Source organism: Malaclemys terrapin, chromosome 23 (genome assembly GCF_027887155.1).
Source record: "Malaclemys terrapin pileata isolate rMalTer1 chromosome 23, rMalTer1.hap1, whole genome shotgun sequence".
NCBI classification, from domain to species: Eukaryota; Metazoa; Chordata; order Testudines; family Emydidae; genus Malaclemys; species Malaclemys terrapin.
The window spans coordinates 1691630-1703993 of record NC_071527.1 but is presented as its reverse complement, the minus strand read 5'-3'; the positions used below and the strand labels follow the sequence as shown (position 1 = coordinate 1703993).

At 60.2% G+C, this 12364-nt stretch overlaps 1 protein-coding gene across 1 annotated transcript; it reads right to left on the bottom strand.

The window, feature by feature from the left end:
* Positions 1-6628: 6628 nt before the first annotated feature.
* LOC128828132 (tubulin alpha-1C chain) lies at positions 6629-12145 on the bottom strand. The gene is made up of 4 exons (XM_054012523.1): positions 12046-12145; positions 9275-9497; positions 9014-9162; positions 6629-7701 (listed from the first exon to the last, which is right to left on the bottom strand). The coding sequence occupies exons 1-4, from the start codon at positions 12046-12048 to the stop codon at positions 6727-6729; spliced, it is 1350 nt and encodes a 449-aa protein (XP_053868498.1). The 5' UTR covers positions 12049-12145; the 3' UTR covers positions 6629-6726.
* Between the last annotated feature and the right edge of the window lie 219 nt (positions 12146-12364).

The following is a 12364-nucleotide window of genomic DNA, read 5'->3' as shown; positions in this document are numbered from 1 at the left end:
TAGATGGGGGTGTGAGGATGGGTGGATAGAGGGGGTGTACAGGAACAGATAGACGGGGGTGTGGATGGGGATGGATGGATAGAGGGGGTGTACAGGAACAGATAGATGATGGGGTGGATGGGGATGGATGGATAGAGGGGGTGTACAGGAACAGATAGACGGGGGTGTGGGGATGGATGGATAGAGGGGGTGTACAGGAACAGATAGACGGGGGTGTGGGGATGGATGGATAGAGGGGGTGTACAGGAACAGATAGACGGGGGTGTGGGGATGAGTGGATAGAGGGGGTGTACAGGAACAGATAGACGGGGGTGTGGGGATGGATGGATAGAGGGGGTGTACAGGAACAGATAGACGGGGGTGTGGGGATGGATGGATAGAGGGGGTGTACAGGAACAGATAGACGGGGGTGTGGGGATGAGTGGATAGAGGGGGTGTACAGGAACAGATAGACGGGGGTGTGGGGATGGATGGATAGAGGGGGTGTACAGGAACAGATAGATTGGGTGTGGGGACGGATGGATAGAGGGGGTGTACAGGAACAGATAGATTGGGTGTGGGGACGGATGGATAGAGGGGGTGTACAGGAACAGATAGATTGGGTGTGGGGACGGATGGATAGAGGGGGTGTACAGGAACAGATAGATTGGGTGTGGGGACGGATGGATAGAGGGGGTGTACAGGAACGGGTAGATGATGGGGTGTGGGGATGGATGTATAGAGGGGGTGTACAGGAACAGATAGACGGGGGTGTGGGGATGGATGGATAGAGGGGGTGTACAGGAACAGATAGATTGGGTGTGGGGACGGATGGATAGAGGGGGTGTACAGGAACAGATAGATTGGGTGTGGGGACGGATGGATAGAGGGGGTGTACAGGAACAGATAGATTGGGTGTGGGGACGGATGGATAGAGGGGGTGTACAGGAACAGATAGATTGGGTGTGGGGACGGATGGATAGAGGGGGTGTACAGGAACGGGTAGATGATGGGGTGTGGGGATGGATGTATAGAGGGGGTGTACAGGAACAGATAGACGGGGGTGTGAGGATGGATGGATAGAGGGGGTGTACAGGAACAGATAGATGATGGGGTGGATGGGGATGGATGGATAGAGGGGGTGTACAGGAACAGATAAATGGGGGTGTGGGGATGGATGGATAGAGGGGGTGTACAGGAACAGATAGACGGGGGTGTGGGGACGGATGGATAGAGGGGGTGTACAGGAACAGATAGATGGGGGTGTGAGGATGGATGGATAGAGGGGGTGTACAGGAACAGATAGACGGGGGTGTGGGGACGGATGGATAGAGGGGGTGTACAGGAACAGATAGATGGGGGTGTGAGGATGGATGGATAGAGGGGGTGTACAGGAACGGGTAGATGATGGGGTGTGGGGATGGATGGATAGAGGGGGTGTACAGGAACAGATAAATGGGGGTGTGGGGATGGATGGATAGAGGGGGTGTACAGGAACAGGTAGACGGGGGTGTGGGGATGGATGGATAGAGGGGGTGTACAGGAACAGGTAGATGATGGGGTGGATGGGGATGGGTGAATGGATAAATCAATATTTTTAAATCTGCCTCAGTGATTTGGGCTCCCAGTTCTCAGGCAACTAGGAACAATCTCAGCCATGTTGATTTCTCTCTTCGCTATTTACAAGAACCAAATTCTGCCCCCAGCGGCCCCCTGCCGGGTGGTGACTCCATCACATACTCCACAGCCCCTTGTCTCCCCCACAGTCTAAACCAACAGCCCGAGCCCAAGGCCCGTGGGTCCAATGGAAGAACCCTCGTTAACTGCAGTGGCCTTTGGATCAGCCCCAGACACGACCTGCGTCCTTTCCTGTGGGGCCTTGGCACCACACTGGTCCTTAGGCATTCCTGGGGCCGTCCCCTGGGCACTGGAGTCACAATCAAGCCCCACGTGGGGCCAGGCCAGGCAGCTGCTCCCCCCACGCCCCAACCGTGATCCAGGGCCCTCAGCCTAGGGGCCATTCAGGTCTGGGTAATGAGGGGGCCAGTCAGTGCTGACGAGCTGTGCTGAGAACCAGCGAACTCGCTGCATGGGGGGGGGGGTCTCTGAGGAGTCACTGCCCCTGGCAGGATTCAAATTGGCCACCTCAAGGCAAAAGGCTCCATAACCCCATTCCAGGGGGCCCAGGCCCATTGTATGAGCTTCCCACCCCATGGCTTTGTCTTCCCTTCACTCAGGTGGGGCCACCTGCCATGGGAACCAAGTGACCCCCCTTCCCTGGCAGCACCGGGGTGGAGGCTGCGAGCCCCACAGCTAGAGTAGCGCAGATGGGGCTGGGGAGGGGGACCCCATTTGGGGCCACAGATACAGGGGGCCTATGCCTGATGGCCTGCATCGGGACCCCCTCACCCCACAGTGCAGCACTAACCCCAGCAGACTTGGCCTCAGAGCCAGGGGCCACTGGTTAAAATCGAACACCCCCGCATGGTGGGAACATGCTGCACCCCAGAAGGAGCTGCATTTCCCTGGTGCAAAGGGCTTGGGGCGCTCCTGGTGGGGGGAACCACAGAGAGCTGCTATCAGCTCTCAAGGCGCCCTGCACTCTTCAGGGAGGAGAAATCAGCCCCCAAGTTCACCCCAGTGACCCTGCGACAATGGGGTGAGCTGTGCCCCCCCCGGCTGAAATTCCATACAGGACAATCCTGCCCGGGTTCCACCACCAGAGAATCCCATGGGCGCAGATCAGAGCTGAGTGCGTGGCGCCGGTGCCAAGGACGGCTCCACCAAGCCCCCTGGATCGATGGCCCTGGCAGCTGTCCCTCCCGGGGGCTCCGGCCCCCTCCAGCCATCGCCTTACCTAGTCAGCCTGCTGGGTACCTGCTCGTCCTCCCAAGGAGCAGGGATGGGCAGCCGGTGCTGGGGCTGCAGGTGCCTGGTTGGGAGCCTGCCGAATACCTCCCGGGTGCTGACGGAGCCGCCGAGGGTCCCCATCGCCTTCCCAGTACGGCACTGGGGCCGTGCAGGCACCGTCTCTCTCTAGCACTGAGGCTCTGATCACTCAGCACCATTAAAACACCCTCCACCCCACAGCAAACCTCGGCTCCAGCCCGTCCATCCTGCCCCCTCTGTTCCCCCGGCCCCACCAGCTGGATCCTTCTTCCTGTCCTAGAGTGTTAAACAGCTGCCACGCCCCACCCCAGCAGTGACTGCATCGCAGTGCTGGATGTGGGGATGGGGTCTATGTAATGTTTGCTGGGCACCATGAGGTCCCAGCCGGGGTAGGGCCATTGACTGTCAGGGAGTGGGACAGGCCCCCAGCTCCTGCTCCAGGATGACTGGGTGTCAACAGGTGTGGGGGGAGGCATTTGCCCTGCCCCTGCAGTGCATGTGGGGGAGGGACTCCCTGCTGCCCCCTGCCCCCCGCACTGAGGTCTCCAGGACCTTGCCTCCTCACCCGGCCGTTTTGGGGGTGAAGCAGCCCAAAGAAGGGGCCCTGCAGGACACAACCTTCAGCCAGCTGCGAAGGAAGAAACGCTGCAAGTGGCATCCTAGGCCTCGGCAGTGATTGCACCTCGTCCTCCAGGCACCCGAGCGCCCGCCCAGGGCAGAGGGAGCGAGGCTGCCAGGGAACCGGGATTCGCTTGCAACAGGGACTGTCCAGCATCTTTCTAGAACAGCGAATCTGAGTGACAGTGCAGGGAAGGGCCCTGCCAGCATCCCAAACAGCTATATGGGCAGTGCCCCTCCGTCCAGACCCGCAGCCCCGGGCTCCCCCCACAGCTCTGCCGGTGCCCCTCCGTCCAGACCCGCAGCCCCCTGCGACCGCAGCCCCGGGCTCCCCCCACAGCTCTGCCGGTGCCCCTCCATCCAGACCCGCAGCCCCCTGCTATTCCCACCCACTGGGGGGCTCTAAACCCCCCTACAAGCTGCTCCCTCCCAGTGTAAGTCTTGGCCATCCACCCCAACCCTGCTACCAGGGCCCGTTCTGCCCTTGGCCAGAGCTGGGGCTGGTCTGCAGCATCTGCTTCCCGCCCAGGCAGCTTGCAGAGGCGGCGCTCAGACCCCTCCTCTGCCCCCCTCGTGCAGAGAAGAAATCCAGGCCCCCCGCCAGAGAGAAAGCAAAACCTGGGGGGAAAGGGGCCATCCCACCCCAGTGACTGGCTAGTGTGGCCTGTTACCACCACCCACTGGGCCATTCTCCTTGGGGAGCGGCAGAGTCCAAGCTGAAATGTCTCTGGGGCAGGCCTTTCTACCCCCCGAGGTGGGGCTGCTCCACAGGGCTCACAGAGGGGAGCCAGCCCCTACACACGGGGAGCAGGCAGGCTGAGGAACACGCTGCCATTTGCACAACCAGGAGCCGTGACAGCATCTTAGCAGGACATTTAAACTACCGGGAGAGGGGCCTGTGCTTGCACCAGTAGGCCTGAGCCCATCCCAGCCTCCCCTTGTCTCTCCCCAGCCCGCTGCCCTTTCGGGCCAGGAGCTGGCACCCTACCAGCCGCCTGGTGCTGGGGGAGGCGGATGCCAGGGGTTGTCTGGAGGGAAGCCAGCCCAGCGACGGGGCTGATGTTAAAGCAGGAGGGGCGGGCAGGCCCTATCCAAACCTAACTGTGGAGCCAGCCCTCACCCACAGGCTGCTGCTTTAATGCCCAGCCTGGCCCTCCCCACCCCTCACAGCTCCCCACTCAGAGGGGGAACTGAGGCACAAAGTCCTGGCCAAACTCTCAGTGCATGGGGGACAGCTCGAGCCCTGGGTCTTGCAGCTAAATCTCTGCATTGAGCATCTTCACCTAACTTTCATATGACTTTGTATTATGCCTCTATTTCCCTACAACTTTGTACCAGAGCCTTATATAGAAAACTTTGTATCAAGTCTTGGTATAATGTTAAAAAAAGTGTTTTTATTTATTTACTAGAACTGGAAGGGAAGGTCATTGAGTCAAGTTCCCTGCCTTCACTAGCAGGACCCATTTTTTGCCCCAGATCGCTAAATGGCCCCCTCAAGGATTGAACTCACAACCCTGGGTTTAGCAGGGCAATGGTCAAACCACTGAGCGATCGTGCTCTTCCCCCCCCCCCCCCGTTTTTGCTAGGAGTAGAATAAGATCTCTCTACCCCCACCCTTAATCAATTGCCCTGTTGAATGAGGAGGTCTGGATGAGGAAGGCAGCACCTCCAGCCAGCTGCACCCCTGGGAGAGGGGACGGGAGCCAGACCCAAGGCCAACAACACCTCTCCAGGGGGCTCACTGAGGCAGAGCAGACCCATTGACGGCCTTGGGGGTTAGGAGCAAGCCCCTGCTTTTGGGAACCCCCTTCACAGCATGGGGACAATCACCAGAGGGAAGTAGCACAAAGGACCAACAGACACAGACTTTGAAGCTGAGTGTGTGTGTAATATATCTCCTATGATTGTGTTGATAGATGTGTATTATCAATACGGCACTTTGCCATACTCCCCTCAAAAGAGCCGGGGCAGTACTTTCAGTACAAGTCTGGCCTCGGCAAGGACAGGCCCTGGCCTCACAGCCTGGAGCACCGCATGGCCCAGTGTCTGAGCCACAGGGGAGTGGCTATAGCCCAGGCCAAGTACAGGAGGGGGGCCCAGGACAGCCCTGTTTGGGTTCTGCTCCTGGCAAGAGCCTTTTCCCTGTCAGCCTCCACTGGCCCCAGGAAGGATGGGTAGGGGCAAGGGGTGGAAAGGGCAGAGGGGCCTAGTGAGTGGCTGGAGCCCAGGGCTGCATTATCCCCAGCTGGCTCCCTCCAGGACAAGGTGACAGAGAGTCCTGGAGAGAGCTGGGGGGGAAGAGACAGAGGGGCATTAACACAGCAGTGGGAGACCGCTCTGGCCTATCTGCACCCCATAGGCCTAGGCCCGCTAGCTGGAGTGCAGCCATTGCTGCGGAGAACAGGAGCAGGACGCCTGGGTTCCCTTGCCAGGCTGTACAACGTAGCAGCCTGGGCCGGGTTCCTTTGAGCAGAACAGGCAGCCGCACACTAGAGACTGTACAAGGGCAGTCGGCTTCTGCCCCCGCCCGGCCTGCTGGGAGGAGCTGGGGGCTCCCAGGGCCCAGGCATGCGGCTGTTCACCCCACGCATGGCAGGGCCTGGCCACCCCAGTCCTGGAACGAAGTTCTCCCCCTCGCCTGCGTGGCAGGCCGGGCCAGTAGGGAGCAGCTTGGACTGGGCTGTGGTGGGGACAGGGCCCAGTCTCACCCCCAGGCAGGGCTGCTGCAAGGAGGGGATCCCCACCTCCCCCCCAAACAGCACACCAGGGTCTCAGTGCCAACAGGAGGCCGTGACCGAGAGCCCGACATGGCAGATGAATTAGTGTCTCTGGGAGATGCAGGAAGCAGCTACACCAAGTGCATGGTTACCATAACAACCCTGGTTCTGCCCCCCTCAGCGGGGCTCCATCACATGGCTGAAGCGTGACAGGGCACTGCTGGGACTGAAGTGGCTTTGTCACGGGCTGAGGACGCTGGGGGTCCCAGGCCACAGTTTGGCTTGGCAAGGAGCAGAGAACAGCGCCCCCCTTTCATTCAGTAGGGGGTCCTCACTGAGGCTACCCTGGCCCGTCCCGAGGTGCCCCTGCCCCCCCAGTACACGGCTCCATCTGTTCCGTAGGCGAGTAAACGAGACGGCCCGAGTAGGAAGAGCACTTTTAATGGCTACAGGACAGTGGAGAGTTTTACAGGAACAGAGAAAACAGAACTGAAGTGACAGCACAGGGAAGAGACGAGGCAAGTTAATACTCTTCTCCTTCGTCCTCGCCCTCAACGCTATCCGCCCCCACCTCTTCGTAATCCTTCTCTAGGGCAGCCATGTCCTCCCGCGCCTCCGAGAACTCGCCTTCCTCCATCCCCTCCCCTACGTACCAGTGAACAAAGGCACGCTTGGCATACATCAGGTCAAACTTGTGGTCCAGACGAGCCCAGGCCTCGGCAACAGCTGTTGTGTTGCTCAGCATGCACACAGCCCGCTGCACCTTGGCCAGGTCACCGCCAGGAACCACAGTGGGAGGCTGGTAGTTGATACCAACCTTGAAGCCAGTTGGGCACCAGTCCACAAACTGGATGCTACGCTTGGTTTTGATGGTGGCAATAGCAGCATTGACATCTTTGGGAACCACGTCCCCACGGTACAACAGGCAGCAGGCCATGTATTTCCCGTGGCGAGGGTCACATTTCACCATCTGGTTGGCTGGCTCAAAGCAAGCGTTTGTGATCTCTGCTACAGTCAGCTGCTCATGGTAAGCTTTCTCAGCAGAGATGACTGGGGCATAGGTGGCCAGAGGGAAGTGGATACGGGGATAGGGCACCAAGTTGGTCTGGAACTCGGTCAGATCTACATTCAGGGCACCATCAAATCGGAGGGAGGCAGTGATGGAGGACACGATCTGGCTAATAAGGCGGTTCAGGTTGGTGTAGGTGGGGCGCTCGATATCCAGGTTCCTGCGGCAGATGTCATAGATGGCCTCGTTGTCTACCATGAAGGCGCAGTCCGAGTGCTCCAGGGTGGTGTGGGTGGTCAGGATGGAGTTGTAGGGCTCCACCACTGCGGTGGAGACCTGAGGAGCAGGGTAGATGGAGAACTCCAGCTTGGACTTCTTGCCATAGTCAACGGACAGACGCTCCATCAGCAGGGAGGTGAACCCAGAACCAGTGCCACCTCCAAAGCTGTGGAAGACCAGGAAGCCCTGGAGACCTGTGCACTGGTCGGCCTGTTAGAGGGGAAAAAAGTTACAAGCTGCCTCTGGAAAATGCACGGAACTCCTGGGCACACAAACCCAGGCCATCTTTGCCAGCCCTGCTCTTTGATCGCAGAATTACAGTTTGGGAAACCGAGACTAAGGGCTGGTCCACACGCGGCAGGCAGGCTCCCCCATCGACTCCGCCTACTCCTCTCGCAGAGCAGGATTACCTGTGTCGATGGCGAGCACTTCTGGGATCAATTTATCGCATCTAGACAAGATGCAATAAATCGATCCCAGAAAATCGATGGCTTGCTGCCGAACCAGCAGGTAAGTATAGACGTACCCACAGGTACTGCAAAGCCAAACAGCTAGGACAGAAGTATCTGCCCCGGCAAGCCTTTTGGCCACAAGACTGACAGCTGGTCCCCCGCCTTGCCAGTTCACTGGCTCCTAACCTTACCTCCTGGAAGAGGCAGTGGGTTCGGGGCTCAGACCTCCACAAGGAGCCCACAGCGACGTCTCACCACTCTAGAGACAGCAGCTCTTCAGAGCTGAGTCTTTCACACCCAACCGCCTATTACCTGTGATTCTCTGCCTGGGGAAGAGGGTGGAGATGGAGGTAGTTTCCCTCCAGTGTCACACCGGGGCAGATGGCTCCCCACAAGGAAGTGGGGCAGGGAAGGCAGCTGTTCAGGAGTTTGAGAACTAGCCAGGCTGAAACCAAGCCAGGTGAATAAGCCTGTCTGCTCCTTTCATGCCCTGTCCCATGGGGGGGGCCAGACTGTTCCAACCCTGCATTAAATCCAAAACTACCAATACCTGCGAGATGTGGGTGCAGACACCCCACCCCCCCCCCTCACACCCCAAAACCCTCCCATCAGGGAGATCCAAGACGGGATAGTCACTGTACCAAAGGGCTCATCTACGCTAGACAAGTGAGGCAAAGCTCTTTACACACCCACTGACCCAATCTGGGAATGCGGACATACCTTTTCACCACCGCTTTCCAGAGTGCACTCCTAACATGACCGCCTGCTCCAGCGTGGACTGGTACCTCCCCGACAGACTGGGTCTGGGACCAATGCAAGTCCACATCCCTCCCTTCGCCAGCACACTCACTGCACTCCATTACCCTAGCTATCCCAGACCACAGGAGCTCAGCGCCTCCCTGCTCCACTCGCTCTTGTCCGGAACAGGAGATGTTCGCTAGGGAGCCAATTCCGGCAGAACAGGGGTCGGCACAAACACGTGTCAGCGCCATTCTCCTGCCGAGACTGGTGCCCCAGACAGTGCTGTGGGCACGCCCCAGATCGGCCTCGCTGGCAAGAGACTCACTCACCAGCTTGCGGATCCTGTCGAGAACCAGGTCGATGATTTCTTTCCCAATGGTGTAGTGCCCACGGGCATAGTTGTTGGCAGCATCTTCCTTGCCGGTGATGAGCTGTTCGGGGTGGAAGAGCTGGCGGTAGGTCCCGGTGCGCACTTCATCTGGGGAGAGGAAAGGCAGAGTTTGTCTCCCCGCCGTCCATGCACTGCAGCTGTCTGCTATAGGCACGTGAGTTACAAGGGAGCCCAGAAAGTGATGGCTTTGCGTACTCACCTATGACCGTTGGCTCCAAGTCCACAAAGACGGCTCTGGGGACGTGCTTGCCAGCGCCCGTCTCACTGAAGAAGGTGTTGAAGGAGTCGTCTCCTCCGCCGATGGTCTTGTCGCTGGGCATCTGGCCATCCGGCTGGATCCCATGTTCCAGGCAGTAGAGCTCCCAGCAGGCATTGCCGATCTGGACACCAGCCTGGCCGACGTGGATAGAGATGCACTCACGCTGCGGGGAGAAAGGGACATTAACAGCCTGGCTGGGGGTCGTTTTGCACCCAGTGTCACCAGCTGATCATGGGGCATGACGGTGCGAGATATGAATGAGCCACGTGACCTGCAGTGCAGACACCTCCAGGAGACTGTCTCTAGGCCAGAGAGGAGCCATGAGGAACCCAGCAGGAAGGGAGCTGCCCTGACACCCAAGTACCATTCCCCCAGGTGGGAAGAATATGCCGTGATTGTTAAGGAACCGTTTCTTTAGCCAAGGCCTCCACCAGATCACACAAGGCTCCCGAACCAGGCCAGACAAGGTTTTTCCCTTGACCACAGCAGCAGAGAAGCCACAGTACAGGCTGGCTGGGCCGTCAAAGCAGAGAGTCAAAGCAGCTCTGGCTTGCAGGGTCAAAGCAGATTTGAACCAATGTCAGACATGTGATGAGGCAGCAAGTTCTCAGCTGCAGCCTAGTAACCGAACTGTTGCTTCTGACTGGGTCCCAGGAGTTTCTATCCCGGCAGGCTAGCCTCCAGCGCCAGGGAACATTCCTGACGGGCCCCATGGAAACATGCAAATTCCCCCTTTCAGTCCCTGAGCCACGGTCCCCCAGCGATTGTGTAACCCTCACTGAGCCAATTCAGCCTCCGCTTCAGGCCGATTCTTTCAATAGAAGGCCCTTTTTCCCCTTTAAGCCAGATTAAACCAGCAAGCTCCAGCCATCTGACTCACGGAAAAACACGCCCGATAAGCCGCCGCAAGAGCTGTAATTTGAAGGGCTGTGGTCAGCCGTTTTTAACCCCGTAGGGGCGGCGAGTCTAGCGAGAGCACAGCCAGCTGCAAGGCCTGGAAAACAGCCTCATTTCTTAAGGAGAGGTTACAGTGGCCAGAAATCCCAGCCGAAGCGGAGATCTGGCTGCCCCCCAGAGAAGCCCAGGGACTGAACTTGTAGGAGCCGGAAACGTTCCACAAGCATCTCAGAAAGATTTGGAACGTTGTCTCCAAAAGTGTTTCCTCTCCATAGTCGCCAGCACAGGGCTTCTGCGGCTTTACGGCCTGGCTCACAGTTCTGGGTAACAGCGCAAACCCTGACCCTCCTCCCCAGCAGGGGTAGGACATTCGCCTCCTCCTCACAAAGGGGAAACTGAGGCATCCAGAAGAGCTGGCAAAGGTCAGGTTGCAATTTCTGGTTGGAGGCCACGGAACATTGCCCCTCAGTTCATTTTACATGTCGATTGCCCTAAATGCCCTTTGAAAATGAAGTCATCACTAGCCCTGCGAAGGGCTGACTAACCCATTGTTCTCCTGATGAGGATTACTCATCCCCACCTAGCAAGCGCAGGTGAGTCAGGGCTGCACGCAAGTGCGAGGTGCAGGGCCCGGAAGCCTGTGCGTGGCCACACGGGCAGATCCCCGGGGCGCAGAACCAGTATAAAGCGCTGGCCTCCCATGCATGTGGGGGGATAGTTGCATGCTCCTATTTGAAACCTGAATCTTGTACCCGGTTTGGCTTGGGAACAGCCTAATCCCCCTTCAGCCAGCGTCACTTCCTCTTTGCAGTCGGGCTGTGAACCGCCCCTCCTACCTCACCTTGCCCAAGCCCTGGTTCCCCTCTCTGCGTCCGTGGCATCTTTCCAGCCCCGTCCCACTGCGCCCGACCCGAGTCACCTGCAGCTGCGGACGCCGCGTCGGTTCACACGGCACCAGCTTCCTACCCCTTCGGAGCCGCAGGGCCCAGGTCTCCGGGCGAACGCAGGCTCTGGGCCCAGCAGGGAGCGGTCGGACTCCTGGGTCCCATGCCCCAGTGTGGCTGCAGCAGCGGATTCCCAGGCCAGCGGGGCCCGGATCTCATTACCCCGACTGTAGCTGGGGGGGGGCCGGTCCCCCATCACTGTAAAGCGCCCCCCCCCCCCCCCCGCCATGAAATACGCGGCCAGGCGTTATACCCGCCTGCCCACAATGCCCCGACCCAGGGCGCTCCTGGCGGCATCGCCCCCAGCTCGGCCCGGGGCAGCGAGCTCCGGGTCACATGCGAGCCTGGCCGGTCCCGGGGAACTCCCGCCCGCACGAGCTCCCCCCGCCGCCCTGTCCCCCCCCCCCGGGGAAACCCACGCACGGGGCCTATCCGAGCCGGCTACAGGGCAGAGATCCCCCCCCACCCGAGCGAGCTTCCGCCTCCGGCCGAGCCCGGCCCGCCCCCACGCCCCGCCCCGCGTGGCGCAGCAAGGAGCCCAGGGCGCGGCCCGGGGATGCTCCGGGCCCCGCGGCACGTGGGGGCCGCCCAAGGTCACGGGGCGCCCCGGGTCTCCGCCGGGCACAGCCGGGGCGAGGCGCCCTGCGCGCAGCGGGGGCTGGGGCCGGGAGCGGCGAGTGCGTGGGGGCGGCCCACGCGTGCCCGGGGGGGTCGCTACACCCGCTGCCCCTCCCCCCTCGCATGCCGAGCTGCGGCTGCACCAGCCCGCCCCCTCCCCCACACAATGCCGCCCCCCCCCCCCCCAAGTGCGCACGGTCCCGGGCGGAAAGCTCGCCGGGGTGGGGTCCCGAACCCGGGCCGCGAACTCACCATGGCGGTAGCGGGGCAGCGGCGTCTCTCACTATCCGACCCTTTAGGGAGTCTCCAGTGAGAAGAACTTTGGGCTGCCCCCCGGGCGGGGCCTTATATACCCGAGGGGGCGGGGCGAAGGCGAAGGGGCGGGGCGTTGTGCCCGAGGGCTGGGGAGGTAGGGTGTGTCCCTCCTCGACGCCACGCCCCTCGCCTAAACCCCGCCCCCGATGTGTCCTGATTGGCAGGTTCGAAAGTTTGAACTCGCACGCAGTGGGTGACGGACGCAGAGTGGAATGTGGAGGGGGAGGGAGGCCTGGGGGTGGGGGATGGGATTGGG